The 26,038-nt window shown below is 36.6% G+C and overlaps 1 protein-coding gene across 5 annotated transcripts; it reads right to left on the reverse strand.

Annotated features, from left to right (window-relative positions):
• Nucleotides 1–441: 441 nt before the first annotated feature.
• Nucleotides 442–25,935, reverse strand: HAT1 (histone acetyltransferase 1). Of its 5 annotated transcripts, XM_015635173.2 has the most exons (12): nt 25,848–25,935; nt 24,791–24,862; nt 24,390–24,465; nt 22,532–22,652; nt 17,034–17,210; nt 16,682–16,803; nt 16,077–16,181; nt 15,633–15,739; nt 13,005–13,156; nt 11,653–11,769; nt 3,184–3,274; nt 442–2,151 (listed from the first exon to the last, which is right to left on the reverse strand). In XM_015635173.2, exons 1-11 carry the CDS (start codon nt 25,852–25,854, stop codon nt 3,206–3,208), a joined length of 1,125 nt encoding a protein of 374 aa, XP_015490659.1. In that variant the 5' UTR covers nt 25,855–25,935; the 3' UTR covers nt 442–2,151; nt 3,184–3,205. The 5 variants fall into 5 exon arrangements, with proteins under 5 accessions (XP_015490659.1, XP_015490658.1, XP_015490657.1 ...); XM_015635172.2 differs by lacking the exon at nt 442–2,151 and having other exon boundaries at nt 2,176–3,274; XM_015635171.2 differs by lacking the exons at nt 442–2,151; nt 3,184–3,274 and adding an exon at nt 7,562–7,957.
• Between the last annotated feature and the right edge of the window lie 103 nt (nt 25,936–26,038).

The following is a 26,038-nucleotide window of genomic DNA, read 5'->3' on the forward strand; positions in this document are numbered from 1 at the left end:
AGCAAGCAAGCACCACCACCCTCACCTCACCTTGTATTTTTATGAATAAAATAGGAACTACCCTATAAGAAATAATTAATGCAAAGGAATACTAAGGCAGGTGCTAAGCGGATGGTGCCTGACCTTTTTTAGTGATGCCAAGTGACAGGATGAGGAGCAATGGCCATAACTAAAACACAAGTTTCATCTCAACATAAGGAAGAGCTTTATGGTGAGGTGCAGAGCATTGGAGCAGGCTGCCCAGGGAAGGGCTGGAGTCGTCCTCTCCAGAGATATTCAAAACCCACCTGGATGCATTCAAAAATATAGAAGTAATACAAGTAATGCTTTCTCATATTCTCACACATATGTTATGATCTTTGTGTCCTTACATACATTCATGTGTACACACACAGTGATAACCTGTGGGATAAGTAAGTAAATTGTCAAAAGAGAACTGAGGCTGTTTATCTCCACATTTATTTACCTCCTGGTACAGCCATTAGCAGTTTTTGACTTCTCATGTACAAGTTTTATGATTTAGATAAGAATAGACTCAAAGCCCAAGGTGGATGGGAATGCTGAGCCATTTACTTACATGTGCTTCAGAAAAAGCCCCAAAAAAGTATGAATTTAAAAGTTACACTTCAAGCATTTCTGATTTTAAGGAGCAAATTCCAAGCATTCTCTGACCAAAAAAATGTACTGTGATCCTCTTAAACTTTGCTAGTAAAAGTGCATCTCTTAATCAGCTGCCACAACATGATAGGCAGCCTATCATATAGCTTATATCCAGACTACACAGTAGTTTAAAGATCAATAGAATACCCTGCACTGCCTTCAAAAAATAAAATATTCCCCTTCTTATAACCACATTCTGCATGAACTTACATGTTTCATCATCATTATTCAGTGAGGGGAAAATTATAAGATTTTCAAAGAAAAAGATATAAATATAGAGAAACCATTCCTAAGCTGACCACTTACACCTCGTGAGACCATTACCCACTGCTCGCTGGTTTAGAGTATGGACACATTTCATTTGCAGGGCAAAAATGTGCGTGTCTTCACTTTGTTCCTAATTCTACAACGCAGCATGGTCTTTCAGGAGTGTGAATTGCATTAGGCATCATTTTGTCCTCTTTTGTATCTTGGCAAGGCTTTAGGAATCCAGACACTCAACCATTAGTTCTACAACATCAAAGTGCAGTGTAAAGCAAACACACGTTCTGCTGCTTGGCCTAAGCAACTATATATACTCTTGAGTGGGTGTGCTTGTGTGTGCTTAAAGAGAACAGAACACCTCACTTGAAAATATCCATGTATGATACGCCACGTTTTCCTCAACTAGCAGTAAAGGAGAGAAACAGAGAGCTCTAAAGTAGCCTAGTCTCACCTTTCTTATTTGAGTCAGACAGTATGTCCTACTCAGTGGAATAAGGCAACTGTTAGAGAAAATGAAATGAATACTTGGCTTTTGTCTGCATTTCTAAGTCCTAAATTCCTTATTGTAACAGTCTGAAAACTGGTTGATGGCATAACAAAATGGAGGCTATTCTAGTTATGCTACTACCTTTGTAATTACTTTGTCCTTAAGTGTCAGGATATTTCACAGTTGTATGTACTGACTAGTGGTTAGATAGGACCAATTATTTTTGCATGCAGAAAACAAGAGGGGATCTATCAAATTATGATCAATTACATTTCAAGCAAACTGTAATTTTTGCAGTCTCTGGTTGCATCTTAAGCCTAATAGTCATTATTCAGTAGTCTCTAATTTATGCTCAGATGCAGGCTTTCTCCTTTGGCTGAGAAACACAACATATATAGTCTTTAGGACCTTTATAGCAGTAAAATATGGGGTGAATATCTCCGAAAAGAGAGACACACCTAACACAGCAAACCAGAAAAATAATCATACTCCAGTGTTCAAGTTGTCACCAAAAGCAAATACATCACTTTTTTCTCCATGTGTATAATTGTCTTTTGGTTACAACTGGCAAATCCCCTGAAATGTTTAAGATGGAGAGGTGATATCTCAAGATGTCCTGGTCATCAGTTTCAGAGACAGTTTTGGAGATGCCACTTTTCAGCCCAGGGTTTATTCAGCACGTCTGTGTGAAAGACTCTCCTTGAAGAATGCTTCACATCCCATTTCACATTGGTTCTGTGCTGTCAAAGCAATCAAGCGCTAAATGTAGAATCTCAACTTTATTTCCTCCCAAAATTGAGCAGGCTGATATTAAAATAAGCAAAAGTGTGCTAAAGACGACATAAAGCTATGTTTTTACATACAAGTTTCAAAGCAGTCTGTAACAGCCTGTAAGACAAGTTTTATCTTATGCACACACAAAATCTTTTATAAACAATATAGAAACACAGTTCTAGTTGAACTATAGCAGCTGAGATTAAGCTTAGATCTTAACTTTTGAGGTTATGCTCAGACCAGCTTCTGAGGTTAGGCTTAGACTTTGCTTTCCTTTTAAGATTGTCTTAAAAGATGATTTTGTTCCTCAGCAGCTTTTGCTGATGAGACTGGTGCTGTTTGGGTCCTGTTCTAATCACAAATTAGTGTTCTTTTTTTCAGCACTGATGTTCATCTGGTCCAAGGTGACCGAGTTTAGAGCCCTGAACTTGTAAAAACCCAGAAATCTCCTATATCAGTGATACAAAATATGCATAACCAGGTAAAGCTGCACCAAATAAAACTTACATTACACCTCAAATGAAAGGGAAATAACATATTTACATGTCAGCATAAAATTAAATTAATTCTAGGCAAAGATTTTCTCTTTTCTATGAAACTATGAAGTTTTAAAACATGAACACCCCATATAGCCCAGAGAAAAGCCTAACTAGAAGAAAGGGAAGCATCTAAAAATAGCAGCTATTGAACATGGAACACCTCTGGTATTGCCCTACCATTTAGAAACAAAAAAAGGGATGTCAAGCTCTTCCCATTGATCTAGATTTTCTTTACGTTTTATCTCTTCAGCTCAAACTGTGCAACAACCACAAATGGAGCACAAACCTCCTGTGTGAGGAATGTTTACAGCATTACATGTTCTTTATTTACTAAAGAAAGAAGCTAGTGCTACTCTCAGAAAAAAAAATAGTGCTGCTCCTGTTGTATAGATTTTTTGTAAAGGCAAAGAGGGAATTCTGAATCCTCTTCCCAAGGCTTTGTCTTCATTGTGTCATTACCTGAGATTCCTCCAGTTTGGCCTTATATCTGAAATGAGGTTTGAAGAGCCAAAGTAGGACATTTTTCGAACCTTTTCTCTCTGCCTCTGGTCTGGGGAAGTAAAAATATTTTGAATATGGAAATCTGAAAACTTAATGATCCTTTGTAGTCTAGCTTGTACCATTCTAGATCTAAATGAAAGCTGAGATACACAGTATGTAATGTTGTTTCTTGATGTGTATTACTGAGGGATTTATTGCAAGGAACAAAGAACTTGGTAAGCATGTATTTGAATGAGTAGCTATGGGTAGAAACTGGTAGTTGTATTATTTTTCTTTTTACATTGTAAAAAAGATGAGTAATAGGGAGGCAAGCTCATTCCTACAATTTTCCCACCAGTTATAAACCAGTATGATAGCAGATAGCATGCCCTGTCTGAGCTGAGTTTGCATCTACTTGTATTGCTTTGTTAAACAGCCTTCCATTTTTACTGGCTGCACTAAATTTTAGCCTAACAATTCCAAATATTGTCACTGGTGTGGTTAACTGCCTTTTGTAAATGGAACGTTTTAATAGAAAGAACCCAGGGTTAGATTGAAATCTCACTGATCACTGGAGAAAAGAGCTAGCAGTGTAAACCGGCTGCAATTACTGAAAATCATGAACAACAGCATGGGGAAAAATATTTCTGATTACTTTAGGATGATTTTTTTTTTCCAGAAAACGGAAATATCTGCAACACATACTTGCTTATGAGATACAGATGCTAATATTTTACTATGCTGTCTTTTTTTCAAGTCCAAATTATCCTAGCAAGCAATGTTTCACAAAGCAGTAGCATTACTGAATAATTTTAAATTTGAAAGCTGAAACTCCAAGGTTTTATATGAAAGGCTCACCAATGTAACAGGTATTTCTAGTTCTAAGAGTTTGATACTGAAGAAAGCAGGCCAGAACTGACACTGTAAGGAAAGGTAAAATGGCAAAATATGCAACATAAGATTTTCAAGCTTTCTAGTGTCTGACAGTCATAAAATATGATAAAGGAGAAACATAAAGAACAACAAAGTCTCAGTGAGAGACAAAAAAAGGAACTGAAAAAAAATCCATATAAGCACACAAATCCTTCATACAGACATTATGGGCTGCTTACCCTCCTGCTGACATTGCAGAGAGAGACAATAAGTCAGTCTTGAATTGCCTAAACCGCCACATAGCAGCTTTGTGTGTTAGTTCGTAGGAGGCAAAGACAATTTGCTGCCCAAGACACTCCTTCAGCAACACACAGACCTTTATTCCTCCAACTACAGCAGTTAGTGTCCTTCAAATCCTGCAGCTACTGGTAGTTTGCTTTCTCAGTTCTGAAGCTATAGGTATTCTGTTGTATTTCTTGAGATTATTAGTTGTTGAACAAGAAGTTGTTTCCAACTATCTGCAGTAGGTAACTTTTATGTTTCAAAATACCTGAAAGGGAACAGTTTGAACCAGATTTCTGAACATAAAACACTTTTCAGAGCTTTATTTACCCTTAGGACAAAATCTTGTATTCGCAACACTGACAATATCTTTACCTTGGAAGAAAATTTGTGTCTGTCAATTGAGCTAAATTCACTATTTTACTGATTTTTTTAAAAAGTAGATTCACTGCTGTGGCTGGATTTGGAAGCAATAGGACAAACCAGCATCCTGATGACAGAAACATCTACAATGAAAAACTTTATAAATATACTCAGAGATCTTATATACATTCTGTATATTTAAATGCAAAAGATTATCTAAAATTCTCTATCAGTATGTTGTGCAAAATTTCACTTGAAATTTGAGATAAGTGACTGAAGAATCTAGTTTTATCAAAATGCAGAAAAAGTCACTAAGCCTATTATTAATAACACTATTATTAGTGTTTGCTTTAAGTTTCTGTTAGCTAGTAATAACTGTAAAGAACAATAGCAGCTTAAGAAACCTAGGATAACAGATTAAGTATTTGAACAAAAATATTTTTAATCCAGGATTACTTTAGCATCATATTGTGCCCAAAATAGGAGAGGCCTCCAATAGCATTCTGCTTCAGCTATCCAATTCTCGTGCCCCCAACATCTTGAGTGAAAGAGTTGCTACTAAGCCTCAGTGTTAATTTGTCAGCTCACAAATCCACACAATTGAACCCCTCCAGTAACTACTTGCCATTCCATACAGACAGCTGTTAACAGTTCACACGTCTTCTCAGCACGCACAAGTCAAACACTAGTTGTGTACTACACCACAAAGTATTTGTTTAAATATAGTAGGAGGTCCCTGCTCTTAGTTATGTTAATACAGAAATACAAACATTACACAGAACTTACTAAACTTTTATAAATAGTATTACACTTTTTTATTTCACAATATGACTCACTGAACAGCTGGAGTTGCTGCTGTGTGTACTTCTGAGACAAGCATCCTGCAGTTCACTAATAGGTGAAATTTGTTATCCTGTTGAAAATAACAAAATATCCAGACTGGCAAGCTAGGATTTTGTCTAGCAGCATCCTGAAATGTGGGTATTTAGTCAATTTTACCATGAATGCATAGTCTCTAAAATGTTAGTTTGAACAGATGCACCCCAGAAGCCTACTGATGGAAACTGGCATATGCCCCCCAGCAGTGTCAGAAGAGCTATTGTAGTGTTCTAGCTGTCCAACAAGAACATTGCCTCCTTCTCTTTGCCAAGGGATAGTCCAGATAGTTAAGACCACTTCAGGCAAGTCAGCAGGGCTATTTTAATTTGCTAATGAAGATTGCTTCAGATAATTGGCTTAATTTACTGTAATGGAGTAGGGTGTACTCACAAGGTCTTTCCTGGCAGCAGAGCTGCAGAAGCTGTAAACTGCTGCAGGATGGAAAGATTAAAAGTTTCTAGATCTACAGGAGGCTATTTATTCCTATTTTTCATGCCAAGAAGTTTTGCAGTTCACACGCACATCCCAACATCTTAGAATGTGCCCAAGACAATACTGGCATGAGACACCAGGAAAGGAACTGGAAGCACTAATTCAAATGCTTTCAACTGTGTCAACATAAAAATCTGATCTGTTATAAAAAAATAAATCTGCCCTTGTCACTATATGAGAGAAGTTTCACTCTCTCAAGTGAAAAGAGTTTCACTCATTTGCTATTTGTGAATAGCAAAAGGAAATTGTGATTAAGGAAAGCAATTTTGTGCTTTTTGGCTCAGTAATTTCTAAGTGGGCAAACAGCCCATTAGGCAGCGCTTCTTGTCAGTCCTATAGTTTATTCAAAAGCTTAAGTTCAGGGAGTGTTACTGCAGGCTGCCCCAAAAAGCATCCTGGACCTCTATGGAGGAACCAAATTTATGCACAATTCTTCAGTTCAGCTCTCCCACTTCTGACTTATCACCAAGATCTGAACAAGTTCAATAAAAAGACCAAACCCCACACTCCCCAACTTAACCTCAGCCTTACTACTATCAGGAAAGGTCTTTTAACAATTGTTATTGATTAATAGATTTGGATACTACAGTAGATGAAAGATGTAACATAGAGCCAAAATATTCTAATCCAGAATAAAAATTTCTAAAAATAATTTAATAGGAAATACAAAAAACCCCACATTTAAAAATTATTAACGTTTAAAATATTTAATGTTTAAAATATTTTGAAGTTATTTCATTTCCTCCACATCACATCACAATGTACAAGCTTCAGTTTTGAAAGCTGGACCTGAATCCCATTAGGACCATCAAACATGGTCCTAATTAATCAATTTCAATAATCCTTATTCAGATTAAATCCTCTGAAGTCTGAACTACCAGAAAAAGATAACAATTTATTCCTTTGAGGGTGGACAGACAGGATATTTAATAACTAACCTGAGGTCTGAGAAGCAACGCATAGCGGAACAGAATCAAGGAACTATAAAGGCACTTGCTTCTTACAGATTTATGTTTCTTTCACTACTAGAAATGCTTTTGGAGTCCTCACAAAGTCTTGGCTGGTTCCCCAGCTGAGGTATCTTCCTGAAAATCATGAACCTGAAAACTTGGGGGTTTGAAAAAGAATATGCTTGAGAATATGTTTGAAAAAGAATAGGCACTTTAGAGGCTTAAACAGAATGGGTCTGTTCACTTCCAGCAGCAGGATGCACATTTAGCATAGGGTAAAGAGTCAGCACAGGGGAAACACCTGAGAGACCACAGAACCAATCTTGTAACCTGCTCAGGACATTAAACCTGCACAGGCCTTACACCATACAATAGGATCCACAGAGAACAGCCCGAGGAGAATCATGTTAGGATAAATTTGAGATTGCTTAGATTTATATATTAACTTTCTATTCAAGTATCTATTAAGTCTTGATCAAAACAAAAGGGTAAAAAAATTCATACAATTGAAGTAACACTGTATCTGAGAATCTACATTGTTTATTTCACCAAGAAGTGCCCCCAAACCTAAGTACATTTTAAAATCTACAACACAAAAATAGAAAATATTCAAATGCACAGAAACACAAGTCACCTTTAATGTGATTAAAATGTCACATGGGATTTTTTTGCAGTTAAGTGGCAATTGAGGATGTGCTTTACAACACTGTATAGATATCTGCAAGTTTCCTGTACAGGTAGGATCCTCATGCTTGTGCAAGTCGTTCTAGGACTCTTCGGTAATCTGAAACAAGCTGTTGGAAGCTCTCTTCTAACTGTTCACGTTGCAAGTTTAGGTCTATTTGGTTCAACTGATTAGTCATCTCCTCTGGTCTTAGACACCTTCTCATCTTGGCAAGTTCCCTCTGTTTTTTCTAAGCAATCAAACAAACAGTAGTTTGAACACAGCCAGTAATTATCAAGAATATGGTATTTCGTTATGGTGTTTCATTAAAATTTATTGAATTTCAGTATCTAATTCTTTACGATGTCCCTAATCCCAAGAGAAGCAGTAAGCATGCTGGATTAGTACATTTGTTCTGTTAAAGGCTCATAGCTTCTCTATTGCCAAAAAGCTAGTTTAGGGAGGAAAGGTTTCAAATTTTGCTCCTTAACCAAACAGACTATGTCTAACAGTATCACCTACTACTGAAGATGTATGGCACAAAGAACTTGACTGTAGAAATCTGACCAGGATATTTAGTCCTACATTAATGTTACACTGGTCTCCCATTATGTGACTCTTCAGCCAACTTTCCCTATAATTGACTATTAAAAATTAATTTTAAGCCTCCAGTAAACAGAAAAAAGTTTCACAAACTCTTACAAATTATTCAAATTACCAGGGACTAGCAGTAACAGCACTGAAAAGAGGTTAAGATTATTTATAAACATATTTGTACAGGAAAATGAGTTGTCCTTGCTCTGTCACATGTGATTTTTACCTGTTTCTTAAAAACAACTCAAAATACTTCTGTATTTTCTTTACGCAGAAATACTTTAATATAGCTGATACCTATTTCTGAGCTACCCAGTTCTTCAGGTACTTTCCATTCTTCAGTCTTCTCTAGCTTTGTAAAAGCAGCAACACTTCATTTTTAAAAAATATTATGTACACCTGGTATCTTACCAATAAATCTTTGAACTACCTATGGAATCGATGTATTAAAACAACAAAATATCACCAAATTATTCTATTTCTAACAGTCTCAAAAATCAAAGCCCTTTTGTGCTCTAATTTTATGCTTATCTCTCAAAGGAGTATTTTTCTTTCTGTGATTGATGCTGATATTCAGGAGGCAAGAGTAAACTGTAAATAAGTAAGACCAGAAAAACTTTTATAATCTCCCAAAGATTCCACAGATAGGCAAAGTTCAGTTCAGAAATGGAGGTTCTGTACTTAAATCCTGATGAGGCATTCAGGCACATTTTTTGGCCAATAATCAAAAAACCTTTCCTTGTTGAAAGGATGTGAAAAGAAGCATAGATGTCTGGATTTTAGATTCACATTAGCTCTATGTAGTTAAAATGAGAAGCATACTTAAAACATATGATGAGCTGCCCAAATGAAAATAGAGATGAGCACCTTCTGGCCAAGCTTCTGTCAGTAGAACAACTAAAACCTTATTCTAGAATTAATTCAAATTCTGCCAAATTAACAGGAGTGTCTGTTTAGTTTATAAACATTAGCTTTGAAAAAAGGGTGCCAGCTTTTAAATGTTCACTACATCTGATACACTACCATTAGGCCATCTTTAAGTTTGAGATTCCTGCTAAAAAGCAAACTCTCTTTGCATGTTTCAGATAACCAGTTGTTTCAGTAACCATTTCCCCCCCAAATATACTACAAGCATATTGAGGTACACAAGATTTTGAAAACTGCCATCAATAACATTTTACCTGGGCAGCTTCAAGAGGGAGCAAGTTGTTGGGCTGGGCAGAAAAACAAATTCAAGTAGCAAAAAAAGTATTACAATTATGAAAAGCAATGCAGCAGTGGTATTTACTTCCAAGAGGGATGACATGAAGAACAAAGACATGATCAAGGAGATATGTCTACCAGCAATCCACTAATAAAATGCAGAGTTAATGGGGAAAATGAAGAAGCCACAGTGAAACTGCACCAGCTGCTCACCCTTTAAACTACCTTGGAGTGATGCCCTGATAATTAATATACCAAATTTTTATTTCCTGTATTAGTACTACCTATACAGAGAGCAACACATCCTGCTGCATCAGTCATCCCAATCTAGTGATGCCACATGCATAAAGGTATTTCCATGATAATGTAACCGCTTCAGGGGGAATAGATTATTACATGTTTTTCCTCTGAGGTTTCTGCCTCAGAGTTTTTTTTCACTGCTACTGTTAGCCAGGAAATAATTCTAAGATGGAATACCATTTTTATTAAACTAAGGTAGAGTCAATTTAGAATTATTCAGCATCTGTAAAGCACTGTTCAAATGAAGATCTCAAGCAGCTTATGTAATAAAATGACAGCAGTATTAAGTATGCAGTAATATTCCTGATTATATGTTAATAAAGTTTGGTTCCCTCCTCAAAACTACCCTCTCTATTAAAAGTTAGTTTCATTACATTTCTGAAAACTTTTTGAAAAGGTCACTGTGACTAAAATTTATTGAAAGTTGTTTAAAATGAGTGTATGAGTAAGCTATTTACTAGGTAGAACTACCATAAACAAGATGACTATTTCAGAACATAAATTTTCAAATTAGAGAAAAAAGGTGTTGGCTATTTTAAGGATTCTTTTGAATCCACACTGAAATAACAAAAACCTAAAAATGCAATGTTGTAAAATAGCAATATTTCATATTTAGCAATACAAAATCCATTCATTATCCATGCACTTATTGTGTGCAAGGACTGAAGTGGAAACACCTGCAAGAAGCATTACAATTTAAGCTGCTTATGAAATTTTGGATTTTGCCTACAGGACCTCAACGATGAGCAAGAGAATTGAAACCACGTAACAGTCATGAAAAACAGTTGAAGAATTACCTTATTTGTAGTGGTCACTGAGTGAAATTTAGCAAATGAGACAAGACACTTGTGAAAGAGAGGGTTTTGATTAAGGTCCTGGCACTCAGCATGACATGAAGTTATGACCAGATCAGATAGGTATTTAATACAATAATTGTTTGTATTGGCCTCTCATTTCTACTAACAGCCCCTGTAAGCCTAACCTGACAAGTGAAGTTTTGCTGTTTAGGTGTAACAGGGTAAATGCTGCTTTAGGAAGGTTTTCAAGCTAATCAAGGTACTCCTCATGCTCTTGTGTACCTTTATATGCAAGATTTTGGTTTGCTTGGCAAGGACTTAATTGACAACAGTAGCTAACATGCTAGTTACAGCAATAGACCACAATTTATTTGCAGCCTTTTTGACTCTTGATATAGAAACTGATGCCATTTGCAACTAAGATATTTTTAAAATCTGTATCTCAAAGGGTCAGTTTATGCAACACAGACCAACCACGCTGAAAATCCAGGATGCATAAATAATAGGAACTAAGAAAATTACGTGGTATTACGTTTAATACTTGCTTGAATTTTACTGCTAGTATTATTCTATATTCTATCCACATGGAGTTAGTCCTACATTGATGTGACCTGATTACTTCTAGCAAGCTGTTTTCTTAAGACCTAGCAAACAACTAGAACAGGAATCTAAACTATACCAGTCTGCAGTGTAACCTTTCCTTCCCTTCAAATTTCTGGCTTGTCTATTTAAGGTATGTTTTTAACCTCTTCAAGAAATTGACCATTTCCCCCCCCTTAAACCTACCTGGGCATAATGCATAATGTAGCTAGTTAGCTTAATAGTAAGCTCCTGTTGAAACTGGGCAGGAAACAGCCAGGAGCCAAACTCAGGATCTTCAGTGCTTCTGTGAATGTCCTCTGTATCTGTATATATGTCAGCTGAACACTGCATAACTAATAGTAGTTGATTGGCAACATAATTGGCATCAACTACGTTTATGGAAATTAAAGTAAAATCAAGTGCAATTAGCCTTGAAATAAATATTAAATCATACTTAAGTCATATACACCTTATAGGGCCCAATCAGTCTTCTTTTAACATCCAACCGATAGCTTCTGGACTGTTCTGCATCACCCATGTTTGTTGCACGCAATCGGAGAATTTCATAAACTCGTCTTGTGTGTTGCTGATGAACAGAAAGGAGAATAAAAACCACATCTGAATAAAGAGGTCACTCAACAGAACTCCAAATGAAGAAATACTGAAATATTAGAGTAACTCTTTATCTTATCAGAAGACAGGGGCATGGATAAATCTGCCCTATTTGGCAAGTTCAATGAATAAGTATTTTTTCTTTTCCCTTGAAAACCATTGTCTTCCATGCACCCAGTGTCCGATCTCTCAAGTATTGCACCAGACACAGAGGCGCTTCAAGGACTTGCTGTAAGTGGACAGCAGAAAGTCTAGAAGCCACAGTCCAAAAACACTTCTAAGAACAAGGACTGGAACTAGGGTGACATCAAGCAATACCAAGCAGTATCAACTTTATGAATTTTAACAATCCACATACACTTACTGCCCTTCACAAGGCCCCCTGAAAGTTCTAAATATGAAAATGAAACAATATTTAAAGTTTCCTGGTTTTAATTATTAGTAAATGGAAAAACTGAAGTGCTTTTGGTATCAGGATCAGAAAGTATGACATCTGGGGAGAAAATTATGTTGCTACTACATTAGTATTAAATTCTGTTTTCATACATATGCAAGTTAAGACCAATTATTTTTTTTTTCCCCTGAACAACAGAACAAAAATAAAATTATTTGCTACACTACCCCGTGTTTATATACTGTTAAAAAACCAAATGAAACCTATTTATCCTTTCGGATTTAAAATATATAAGGCTGCAGATGTAGTTTACTTATATAAGTTATGACATTTTCATGAACACATCTGAATATGGCTTCACACTGCCCATCCCTCAAGGTTTAAAGTCTTCAGTAAACCACATTCGAATGCATTTTAAACTAAGCAACTCTGCTATTTCACTACTGTACTCAAAAATGAGTTTAATATCTTAAGATTACCAGCAAATTTAATTGTTCAATTTAACTCTTTAGTTCTCAAAGTATTTAGAGTTGCATTAGTAAGTTGTTTGCCACTTGAGCATTCTGCATTCCTGAAGCAACACGTAATTGTACAAATACTCTTGAAAGAAATCAAAACCATGTCAAATTCTATTACAATAGAATTTGTAGGTAAAAAAGGCATTTATCTAAAACCATAAGCCATATATCTCCTGATACACCCTTAACAACTGTCAAAATAAACCAGTGTGGAAATTCCATGTCTCTTTCTAAGTTAAATTATATTGTACTAGTTTGGTAAGAATATGTCCAATTACAACTGTACTAATTGAATACCTTATTTATTTTCAATTTTTGCTGAGCTTCTGTCACCATTTCTTGACTGAAACCTTGCATTAACTTTACTGGGGAAAAGCAAAGCAAATCTTGACAGAGCTTTACAAGAACAAAGTCTCTGAGCTTCACATAGTTCTCAGATGGATCTTCGGCTAGAAAGAATAAAAAAAATCTTATCAGCATTATTTGTTTTCTCATCTCTGGTATGTAATTACAAAGAACTATGAAAAACAAAAGCAGATGCAGCATTAATCAGTATACAAACAACTGTGCTTAATTGTAAGCACTATTACCAAAGGTTTCGATGCTTGACAATAGACATCAAACAGGTCACAAAAAGAGAAACTGCAAATATTTTGTGTATGCAGTGCTGTACAGATTCTACATATGTATTATTAAACTGACTTGTTTAAACCCCTTTAATTTCTTGGGAAAAGAAGACTAACCTAAAAACCTTCTTCTTGTATCTTTCATCTATTCTAAATTTGACACTGGTAGAACTACTAAAACACAAACAAAAGGGAAAATATGGAAAAAGATTAGTGAAAATATCCTACTGTATACAAACAAACTAGTTGAAGACATGCATTGAGCAGGAGTTAGTCTTTGTTAGCAGGGAAGGCAGGAAAAGGCACAAGAACCCAAAGGACAAGATTATCCAAAATTAAAAGGCAGAAAGGACCTAAACAAAAGTTGATCATGATTTCAAGTTACTTCCATTTTACTTAAAAAGACATAGCTATCAAAACTGTTGCTTTAGAAAAAAAAACATTGAAATTAAGAACAAGCCTCAGTTAAGATCAACATGAGCCCTTATGCAACTATTTCATGCAGAAGGGAAATATGTAGAACATTGTGAACGTATTTCTTTCTTCCTTGCTTTACACAAGCTTGCTACAATTAGCAGGGCCATACTTCCCCTTCAACACTGATTTTTCTGGGAGCTAGCACTGCAGAGTTTACTGCTAACCAGCTTACATCCCAGCTGTGTCTTCCTTTACTTTTGAGGTACACTGTTTACAGTTAAAATTGGCAGTTTTAGGATGATCAGAAGCAAAACAAAGCTGCCAAGAAGGACTGGAATAGAAGCTTTTGCCATGCAGCGCACAACTAATGATTTATTTTTCTGGGTTGTGTTAAAATGCATTGTTCATGAATGGCCTAATCTTGTATGGCAAGCCTTATAGAACTTATTCTGCAGAAGAGATTGGAGAAGTGCACTAAAGTAAATTGATTCATTCTTTTGCACTCAGATTAGTTACAAGAAGAATGAGGCAGCTTCTGTCCAGTAAGCACTATCAGCATACATTTTTCTCATGTCAGGATGACAAGGTATAAGCAGAACAAAATATTTGTTGCAAACATGAAACATAGAAGTAATTTTAATTAGTAAACCATTAGCTTTTTCAAAGAAATTAATTAGATCTTCATTTCCTCTTTACAGAAAGGTTAAAGGCATTATTTCACAATTTTAGATGATATGAGCTAATATCCTGGCCATATTAAGATTGTTCAAGCACAATGTCCCCCTCAAAAAGGACAATAAATACTTCTCTAAGAATCTTAACTTTGAGAACTTGGGTGCAATGTAGAATATTGCAAGCTTTCTCCTGCTTCATTCCACAAAAGAAAATGAACCCTGTTTTAGTACACATTTACTGTTTGCTACAGCCCTGCACTTAAGGCACAGAGCCATGAACATGGCATAGGATTTATGCAGTGGCATGTTAAGACTCTGCTCATTCACAATTATAAAAGCTACGTAAAGATTTGTACTATTAAAAGGAAAAAGTGAATGCATGATGCACATGAATTCCTGCTGCAGAAACTAAGTTATACTTTCTTCGGTCTCCACAAACTGGACTGAAATTATGAGGTGGATTATTTTGTTGGGATGGTCTGGCAACAACACATTGTGAAAGCAAGTGGTCTACTGGGTTTTAATTAGAATGTAGAGTTATTAGTGACCAAGATAAGACTACACATAGAATCGAATGATCAACATGTGTCTGAACTGCATTTCTTCCTATACTAGACTTGAAACCACAGGACTAATGTCATACCTGTAGCAATTTTTTCATGTTAGCTTTGTTATGCACATGGACCCTTTATCTGCCATTTCCACAATCTTTTGGTTTTAGGTATTTGTGCACACACATCTAATATCATAGATATCTTCAGGCAACAATATGTGCTCCTAGAGCACAGGTTCTCTACAAACTCCTACTGTCCGTAAAATTTCAGCTTGCACACTAATGTTAATACGCTATTTTAGTTAGGTGTGTTGTGTCCCCCCTCAAGTTTGAATTTTGGCTAATAGGGGTAAGCTGAACAAGGATTTGACAAAGCTTGATCTCTTGGCAAACTCAGTTGTGTATCTCACAATAAAATAGTTAATTAGCTGGTAATCTGTTCACGCTAGGGATTGAATTTTCCTGGTGTGCTGTTCTCTGAGTAATGTACTTAAGATGCTACACTACATACACTTCTGTAAACCAGGGTACTATTAATCCTGAACTGAGCAGAAGCTAAATCTTCAAAAGGCTTTAAATTCAGACATATTGACATAAAAGTTAGCTTGTGGGCTAACAACCTGTAAAAGTTCCTTATTAAAAATTTAACACAAACCTGTTATATCAAGTACAGTAGGAGAAGACATATAGTATCTATGAACTGTTTCAAGCAGCTGAGCACCATGGCCTTCTCCTTGGAATGGTGGCAAGATCAGCATCTGGCTACAGACAAAGGAATGCATTTTCAGTTCAAATACAAGCATTTGGAAACATAATGTGAAGTCTTAAAAACAAAATGGTATTTCATTTTGGATTAAGGTATGTTCAATCTTCATGTTAAAATGTAATTTTAAACAGAATCTTAAAATTGTTAAATATTCAAAACTTGTTTGAGATTCACTCCGCTTCAAGAAGGGAACAATGAAATAAATCAGTGCACAGACAGCTAATAATGGGGATTTTTTTAAACAAATCAACACTATTATAAACAAGTATTGGGAACTTCAGCAGTTCCCTCTTCTGAAATAAAAGGCAAGGCACGAGTTACACCGCCAATTACCTTACACGTGGCCGGGTTTTGTCTGGGTACACATAGTAATTATAGACTGTCATGTAGCCTACGGTCGCAAAGAGCGTAGCTCCATCCTTATTATACTTCTCAAATCTGCAGATAAAACAGAAAGCCAAGCAGGTCAATTACAGTTGCGCTCCCATGCAGTGTCCATTTTCTTTTCCATTCTCCAACTGAATTTTCAGTGTCAGCAAGCTACTCTGTGAGGGCCCAATGGGTACACCTGCTATGTTCTGAATGTACAATTCACTTAATTGGTGTGCAGCAACTTGGATAAATCAGACCTCTTTACAGCACTTCAGTGCACTTGCCTATTATAAAGATGAATAGGTGGCAAGTAAAAGAAAACACAGGCAAAGCTCATTTTACTGTTTAAGCCTACATTCAGGGCTCTAACGGACAACAGCATTTAATTCAGCTCTATTCTCAAGCTTTCCCAAAGCATAATGGAGGAAAACTCAAGCCTCATAAACAATGTTTTTTCTTTCCTGGGAAAAATATCATTATACTGCTCCAATAATTGGCCAGCCACAATTAAAATGCAGGCTTTGTGGAGGTAATAAGGTCCACTGTTGCTTTAGAACTGTACTTACACTAGAAAGTAGTTCCATCTTTCATCATCTACATCAATAAAGCTAGCAGTTTCAATAAACCACATCAAGAACGTCTGAAGCCTTTCATGATATTCTCGAAAGCCTGGACATGTCATGTCAGCCTAGGGAAAAAGCCAGGAGAAGTCAGGTGAAACCTATCACAGATGGAGGAGGAAAAACTATGCAAAACCTAATTAAATTCTCTGATATAAAAAAGCATGCTAATGGATAATAAATGGATAAAATTATAGTATTTATACACTACAGCTGAATCACTACAGAAGGTGCATCTCTGTAAAATAAAATTGAATTTGGTTGCTCAAAAGCAGAAGTTTAACTTAATTTTGCATACCTTGTATATCTGATATGTTATATCTTCACCAGCTTCCTCATGGACAGAATACGTGTGTAACAGCATTCCAAAGGGCTTGAAGTTTACCTCCTTCTCCAGCAGAGACACAAAGTCATCTGTATTTGTGCAAAAACCAGGCGGAATGATTTCTCTAATTTTACTTTCAACATCATCTGCCTGGAGATTGCAAAAAGGGGAAGGATTGGCGGAAGATTAGAAAAAGACAGCACTGATGTCACTGTTGTGTTTTGGAAATGAATATATGAGGCACACTATATCTACCAGTAATTAAAAAAAAAAGTAAAGAAAAAGAAAAAAAAGCAAGCAATTCTTGTTGTTCACTAGCGATCTTCCAGCATGTAAAGGAGCTGCACTCATAAGATCAGAAATGTCACAGTCCAGCCTTTGTAAGCATCAAAAAGCTCTTGGTTACAGCCTAAGTTCATGAACATTTTTATGTTTAGAGATTGTTATATTTGTTCAAGCTTGACTAAGAGCATTGATAGCTATTCTGTAAGCACAGCATGTTCAGAAGCCAAGACTTTCCAGACAGCAATTCAGAAAGACTAAGCTATGCTACACAGCCTTGTAGAACTCAGGTTCCCAAACAAGCAGCTTACAAGAGGTATTAGGTGATGCAGAACTAAGTGGAGAAAAAGGGACAAAGATCAAAAACAGTAGCTCCCAAATAGGAAAGTGACAGCTAGCACACTCTGGCATTCTTATGGCCCCCTGCTTGAAATGCCTGTCTATAGAATCAGCTGCAAAACACAGTACAAACTCAGACAACCACATCCCGCATTCTAATAAAAGAAAGTTTTGAAAACAAAGTTTGACATAAAATAGTACAACTTATGAATACTGTCAGCAAATCTGACCTCTAGTCTAACATACTGTGGAAGACAAAATATTCTGACACTAAAATTTAATTCAGAGATTACTCTTTTCAGATGGCCAAAGTTAGAGACTATCAGCTGAGCAGACTTCATAATCCTTTTCAGACCCCCAAAAGACCACTTGATTGAATACATTTACTACTTCTTTTTAACCATGAATATTTGATGAAGCTTCACAATAACGTATTACTGCTTCTCACCAGGCAATAAAACTTAATGAATTGGTCTCAACTTAACAAAACCATACTCCTCAATACAACCCCTAAAAGCCTGACATTACATTCAACAAAATGAGCTTACATTCAATTCAAACTTTCCTCTGGACAATGAATCCAGGTTTTTACTTAATGGAGTTTGCCGTGAGTTCAGCTGTAATGTTTGTATTGTATCTATTTCCACAAGGGCGGACACAAGAACACTTTGTGTTAACTTACTAAGCAGCTCTTTCACACCGTTTACATGCATGATGGGTATTAGTTCAAAACCAAGACCCTTGCTACTTAGCATTCAAAACAGGGAAATTAAGATGCTTAGAACAAAATACACTACAAAAGGCTAATACAACATGCTACTAATTCCTGTCCTTTCAACCATGGGCCCTTAAGCAGAAGCAATGCACCTGCAAATGAATAGCACTTTATCATTCAGTTACATTTTTAGTGTAGAGAAAGATAGACTTAGTTCAGCACAAACAAGTTTTATTCTTAATGGTTTGGTACTACCAACATTTATATTTATATTTGGAGAGAGAGCTATTAAGCAGTTAAAATACAGCTCTACAATACCTGGTGTAAGAACTCAGTCTTTACACTCATTTCATTCTCAAAAAACAAAGATAATTTGTTGGTGCCTTCACTGTTCTTCATAAACCAGTATTAGCTAAAATACATTTTCTTTACAGTTACTGATTTAAGGGCATTACACAAAACCAGCCACTTCTTCAGAATCAATGAATTACATAAAAACCCCACATATTTACATGGAACTTAATTTAGAGATGCCTTTTTTTAAAAACTGTGCAAATGTGTAGTTTACACAGATCTTGTGTCTGCACTACTGGCAGGGCTGTAAGAAACCACAACTAAGAATCCGTAGCAACTTGCATTTGATATAGCTGAATAAGCATGCAAAAATAATCAAGAATTAAAACTATTTCCAAGCAACAGTACAGTAACTCAGACTACATGTGCAACATCTAAGAAGTGTGAATATACAGTAGAGACTACTATATACATAATGTTTAAGTAATTTTGCTTCCCCTTACATTTCTGAGTTTCTTCATTAGTGGTGAGAAGGAAGCCAAACTGTGACCTGCTCAAAGCCTTTAAGATGGCACATCTATCACTGGCTGCCACCAGAGAAAAGTCTTGTTTTCAATAGAGCAGAATGAATTAAAATACAACAGAAGCTTAGCAAATAAAGCACTAGATAATACTTTTGATTCTATATGACTGCAACATATTTTCACCTATTGCCTCCTAAAAATTCTCTCCCCTCAGAATGGGGTCTGACGAGAAAATACAGTCCTCAATTACTTTTAAGGGTTAACAGGATCTCTCCTTCTTACAGAGCAAATCCCAGAATCCTCAGTTTAAGCAGTGGCAGAAGTTTAAGACATGTGATTTGCAGTTAATAGGATCTGAAATACTGGAATCTCAGTATATCGACCACATTAAAAAAAAAAATTGTTTCATTAAAACCTGTACTTTTTAAAGGTAACATTCATTACTTAGTAGGTCCTTTTCAAACATTTCTCTTTGAGGTGCCCATAATCCAAGGAGTTACCAAAATGTGCTTACTGCCTTCCCTTGTGCATTTCTTTGATATTGGTGAAAGGCTAATTCTTTTCATCAGAGCAAGACACTCCTATCTTACTAACTGGAATGGATGCACACAAGTTTCTCTTCAGAAAAACAATCCTGTTGACTACTATAGCAATGTTTAACACAGGCAAAGCCACTTAAAATGAAGCATGCAAAAACCTGAATTAATCCAGCCAAGAGTTGCTAAGCTTATGATTCATGGAAGTGCTGCATGTAATGAATTACCTTCACAATCAGAATCATGTGAAGTGATGACAGGGAATCTGGTATAGGCTTGAAACTATACCTGATTTGTAGTAGGACTGCTTCAGTGGGTAATAATATCTCTTTGTACATCACATTTGAGTCTGGGTAATTTTAATTTAGAAATCATTATTGTACTAATAGACAGCTATGACATTTGCATACCATGTAGATGCTATTTCCAAGTGACTTAATTTAAAATAGCTATAGAAGCATATGAGAGTTGAATTTCTCTGAAAATTGTATGCATGTATTTCAGAGGGGAGCAATGGAGTGATCAGCAGTATTACATTACAAAAGTGCCAAATATTGAAACAATACTTTTTAATTCACTTTTGTATAAAGCAAATGCATACACTAGATGCAAAGCAAGATAAAGAGTTTAGTGAAATACTTTACCCCTATCCCATCATAAAATGTAGATGAAAAGGAAGATACTGGAACAGCTGCAAATCTCCAAGCAGCAAGCAATTCAGAGGTCATTGCTGTTAATATTTACACTAAAGAAAGCAGTTTCTCTTCAGTTACTTGAAAGAATTAACTCCATTCAAGGGATAAATTCTGTCTACTTTCACTAAATGAAGTGCCAGTTTCTATTCAAAATATGATCATACTTTGCTAAGGGTCCCCCAATAATATTATCTCCTTAAAGATGGACCTAAACCATGTAAAGATGCATAAATATAATTGGAGTTCTACCTTTTGACATTTCAGGATTGTATTTCCTCCTCATGTTCAAAAAGATCTTGCAGAAAAAAAAAATAGTGGTATTGGGATGAATATTTCTGTCAGTCCCTAGCAAGGATAGAAGCAGCTGCTTTAGCAATAATGAAACCAAACTTAATATTACAGAGTAAAACCACCTGCTGTTGAATGAGCTTGTATGGGTATTTGGCTACAAAATCCTCAGCTGTGAATAACTTTGTGGAGCATTAATACCAACTTGCTCGTAACCAGTTATGGTAAGGGCAGAAACTGCAGGCCCTCCTTTCCTAAATGCCATCTATTCACAGCAGATTATCTGTCATGTGTTGCAGATAGTCTGCATCTTAGTATAATTACCATCAAGGAGGAGAGATCAACAAACAGCTAACTTAGGAAAATAAATGTTAATATGCATTCAAATCAATATCCTGCTGTAATGACAGCTTACTTCTTAACTTCTGCAAAAGTGTCTTACGGTAGTTAAACTGATGGCAAATACAAATGCAGAAAAAGATTGACTACAGCCCTATCTTTTTTTCTACACTTTTAGATATAGCAATATAAGCTGCTTATTTGAATGTACAGTGCTAGTAACACTAAGGGAAACACAGGGTAGGCAACAACATTCCTCCCCTTCACTCAAGGCATGCTCTGGAAAGCACACAGAAGTGCTGCTCAAAAAGATCTTTTTTGTCTCCGTCTCAGTCCTAAAGGAATTGGAGGAATAATTCAGTATAGGAAACAAGTCTTGAAAAAAGCAATCGTTTTGAGCAATCAAAAAAGTTGCAGTGTGCATGGGGCAAGACAGACCCTGTTTAGATCTCCAGAGAAGTAAATTTTCATGTTCTGTTTTGAAATTATAGCCATGAAAAGTTGGACAATTTGATTTTAATATGTTTACTATATGGCCAACAGCCTTTCCTTTTTTTTCTTATTTCCAAAAAATCCTTCTTAAGATTGAAGAGCATGACGTTACACTCCTAAGACATGCTGCTCTACCCTCCAAAGTATTTCAGACATGTCCAGGAACTTAGCCTGTTGAACTGAGTATATTCTAATACACCTTAAAAAGAAGGAAGGGAAAATCTTTATCATCATTTTAATGAAGCCGTTCCAATGTATTTCTCCTTTTACAATAGGCCTTTCCTTGAAATTATTTAAATAAACTCCAATAAATTTTAAAGTTATAACTTAAATGCAGTCTGAAATCGTATTTGGAGAACATATAGACAGCAGGAGAGAAAAAAAAAATAAAGCTATTCTACAAGTGTTCTGCAAGCCCAGAAATTCTGCAGAAAAAAGAAGGAACAATCAAACAAAAACCCTGCAGGGTATTGCATTATCACATTCCTTTAAGAAAGTTGTAAAGCATACATGATACCCATACAGAAGTTTATCATCTCTTTTCTGCCTTACTTGTTCCCCATGTTTAGAGAGATACAGTCAAACATACTAGCACATTAGCATAAAGTTTTCCTTTTCCTTCTCACTGATTCTCTCCATCATAAACTCCACCAATGCTAGTCCTCCTCCTGGTCACAGTAAATACAGAGTTGCCAAGCTGAGGTTTATTTTGTGGAACTGGCTTTGGCATCAGCAGCCCACATCTGACTGTTCAGTTTGACACAATTTTGATCGTATTGTTGCCAGAGAATGGGAAATCTACAGATGAAGTTCAAAGCTTTTTATTAGCTTAGCAAACAGAGCTTTGTTTATTTCCTTCTAATTTAAACCATGTTTAGGTGAGCAATTACTAAACCTAGAACTCCTGTTCATACTGAAGCAAACCTTCTCAATGTTATATTAAAGACAGAAGCAGACCTGCACTTACCTCCACACAGTCAAACTTCTCATTTACTTTTGATGCGTATTCAATGCGGAAGAGCGTTGACAGGTTTCCAGCAATGTAATACAGGAGGATCTTGAGTCCCTTGTAGCCAAAAGCAACTTCACTGAGAAAGGAAAAAATAACCAGGAACTCGATATGTAACAAAACATTCACATCACAGTGGCATCATTTCATATGACATTCACATAATCTTTCCCAGTAAGGTAAAGTAAGCTTCCTAATAGGAAAAGGGAATCCAGCTGAATGTGCACTATCTAGACAGAGATAATGCCTTACACTGCTGCTATTAATTTGCTCCTCTAGCGGAAATATTCTGAACTCAGTAAGGCAGTGCCTGTGTCCTTACTGTGACAGCACAGGAGAGAATACCTGAAACAGCTAATATTGTGTTTATGCTTTTTCAACAGCTTTAACTCATTAACAGTTATTTACATTAATTGATTGCTAACATTTATTAAAAATTACTTTTCAGTGTAGTATAATATTTTGGAATAAACTACTTCAATCTATCATGTACAAAGCACACATAACTAGGTGTAGCAATTTGTGGAGATTTTAGTTGATGGTTTCAATTTACTTATCCAATCTAACCAGAAATTAGTACACACAAAAGAAGTGAAGAATACAAAAGCTTTTTACACTTTGAAAATTACTTGCCTGAACACAAACTCTTATGAAGAATAAAGAATTTCTTTTCTGAAAAATACATCCAGAAAATAGTAATGCTCACAAAGAAACATGCCAATTTTTTTTTTTTTTTGTTAAAGCATAGCTAAAACTTTTTTTTTTTAACTGGGATTTTTCTTTTATGGTAGTACATTCATAATTTGGAATTTTAAATGTAGCTGCCAGAAAAAGAATTTGCTTGATAGCTCAACTAACAGATGGGATAGATCTCTGATTACTAAAATTATAATTGCTGTCAAACAGAGCTGCAGTAGATGTCTGGCAGTACAACTAATTTACTACATTTAATATAGGTAGTTCATCCTAATTGAAGTACTAAGAGTACTTTTAAAAAAAATCAAAATTAAGAAACACAACAACTACAGAAATCCGTAGAAACATGCAGCTGAATTTCCTTATGGGTTTTTTTGGTGTTGGGTTTTTTTGGGGAGGGAGGTTTTGGTGCTTTTTTTGGTGTGTGGTTTTTTGTTGTTTCCTTTTTTTTTGATGGTAGTGTTTTTTTTAATCTATGGCCAGATTGTTGAATATCACTCTACAGAAAATAATAAATGACACTTCAGCACCAATTAATTCAGCATACTCAAAATCAAAGAAACAATACTTTTCTAGCTACACTTTAGAAACGACTATGATATCAGCATTTTCCTGGAAAAACTGGCTGCTCATGGCCTGAACAGGTGTACTTTTTACTGTCTGGATGGTCATGCCCAAAGACTGGTGGGGAATGGAATTAAATGCACCAGACAGCTGTTCCCCTGTGGTGTTCCCCAGGGCTCAGTGGTGGGGACAGTCCTATTTAATGTCTTTATCTGAATTCCCCCTAAGTCAAATAGCAGTCAGCACTAGGCTAGACAGGAATGTTGATCTGCTGGATTTGGGTCACAATGAGTGACAGACGTGGGGAAGAATGAGTGGAAAAAGAGCCAAAAAACTGGAGCTGGAAAACTGACTGAACATGATTGACTCAGGGTGTGCCCAGGTGGCCACGAAGGCCAGTAGCATTCTGGCCCGTATCAGCAAATGCAGCAGTAGCACCTAGGCAGCACTTCTTCCCTTGTGCTCAGTATTAGCAAAATTTCTTGTTTTTTAATGATTTGGAAGCAACTTTGCCCTTTGGGACCTATTAATTTGAATCTGGAAACCTTTAACTTACTCATCTCCAAACACTTGATGGCTGTACTCTGGATTAAATGTTGTGTTATCATCCTCCAAATCCTCAGGAAAACGAACTGAGAAAAAAAAGAAAAAAAGAAAGAATAGAGCATGACCAAGTCACCACCTTCCATTTGTTTATCCACAGATGCCCTGCTACCTGTTCATGCATGTTTCCACTAGTGTCAAACAACTTTTGTTAGCAAACTATGTGAGGGTGGCATACAAATGAAACCAAAGCATCCTACACAATTTAGATGCATCTTATTTGATCTGAGATTATCAAATCAGTTATGAGACTACAACTGAGAAATTGACACAGATGTATACATACATACATTTCATAGGAAGGTACTAGAATACTTCAGTATCACTTGCACAATATTTAAAAAGTGGTATTACCTAGCTTCAGCTGAATTGCTTCATTTGTATTACACTTGTATTCAGCCAGCTTCTTCTCCATAGCAGTAAGTCCTGAAAAAAAGGTTTTTTTAAGAGTTAAGAAGTGTCCAATCTCTCTGTCACTGTTATTCAAAAAAATGTATTAGAAAATGAATCATAAACGAAGAAAAAATACACAAAAGCACCAAACAAGAAACATTCAAAAAGCTACAGTATGCCACAACATGTCAATACACAGTATAAAGAGGTCTATCTCACACACTTTTCTGGAACTAGAAAACATACAAGTATCTCTTTTTAATTTCTGAGAATTAAAGTCATTACTATAAAAGTATTAAGTACTCTAAGTTACCAACTAAATATACATTTAACAATGTCAGTAAGAAAATAAGAATTCAGTATAACATGTTATTTAAGTAACATGTGCCAGGACATTTCAAGTGTTTGCATTCAGTCATTTTTATAAACAGCTGTTAATGAACTACAGTGGTACGTACACCACTAGCAATTATTTAACCAGCACGCACTACTCTTCCAGAACGGATGTAGAAGAAAAATGTAAATAAACTGTATTTAGTCTGATTTCCAAAGCCTAATCCGGGACAGAAGACATGTTTCACTTCAGGTATGTTCCAAAAGCTTTACAAACATAGCTCCCTTTAATTTCAGAAGTACCAGAAAAAACTTATTCTACGTCTTATTTCAGGCAGCAAGCCTTAGGTAAAAGCACTTTCGGATTTTTAATTCCCTGCCCACAGCCAGCCAACTCGCGGCCATACACTCTGGTTTAACACTACCAGACCATGGGGGCCGTAAGCCCGAAGACACGCAGGAGCAGTACGGCGGGAGCCGGGCGGGGCAGAGAGGCAGCCGCCCTTCCTTCCCTCACACCCCATTCCCCTTCCCCCCTCGCTCCGTCTTCACCCGCATCTTCCAGCCCCGAGCTCACACTCCCCTGCCCGGGGCCCCAGCCACGGCGCTACTCCCGGGCTCCGTCTGCCCCTCCCGGCGACGCGCCGACAGCTCCCGCTCCCCGAGCGGCCGGCCGGGGGCTCACCCGCCATATCCGAGTCCCCGCGCTCAGCGAATCAACCCGCGCGCCCGCCTGCCGGAAATGAGGGCGCGCGCACATGCGCTTCCGCTTCCGCCCGCCGAAACCCGGCGGGGAGCCAATGGCTGCCCCGCGCGGGGCGCGCAACCCGCGCGCATGCCCAGCGCCGCCTCGAGCTGGCTCGCGCGGCCGGCTCC

This window comes from Parus major, chromosome 7 (genome assembly GCF_001522545.3).
Source record: "Parus major isolate Abel chromosome 7, Parus_major1.1, whole genome shotgun sequence".
In the NCBI taxonomy this organism is placed as follows: domain Eukaryota; kingdom Metazoa; phylum Chordata; class Aves; order Passeriformes; family Paridae; genus Parus; species Parus major.

What these genes read in the sequence shown, in the direction of transcription:
- HAT1 (XM_015635171.2), bottom strand. An exon ending in AGATGGAACTACTTTCTAGT is followed by an intron (nt 16,182 to 16,681) that starts GTAAGTACAGTT and finishes TTTTATCTGCAG; the next exon opens with ATTTGAGAAGTATAATAAGG. An exon ending in AAAACCCGGCCACGTGTAAG is followed by an intron (nt 15,740 to 16,076) that starts GTAATTGGCGGT and finishes CTTTGTCTGTAG; the next exon opens with CCAGATGCTGATCTTGCCAC.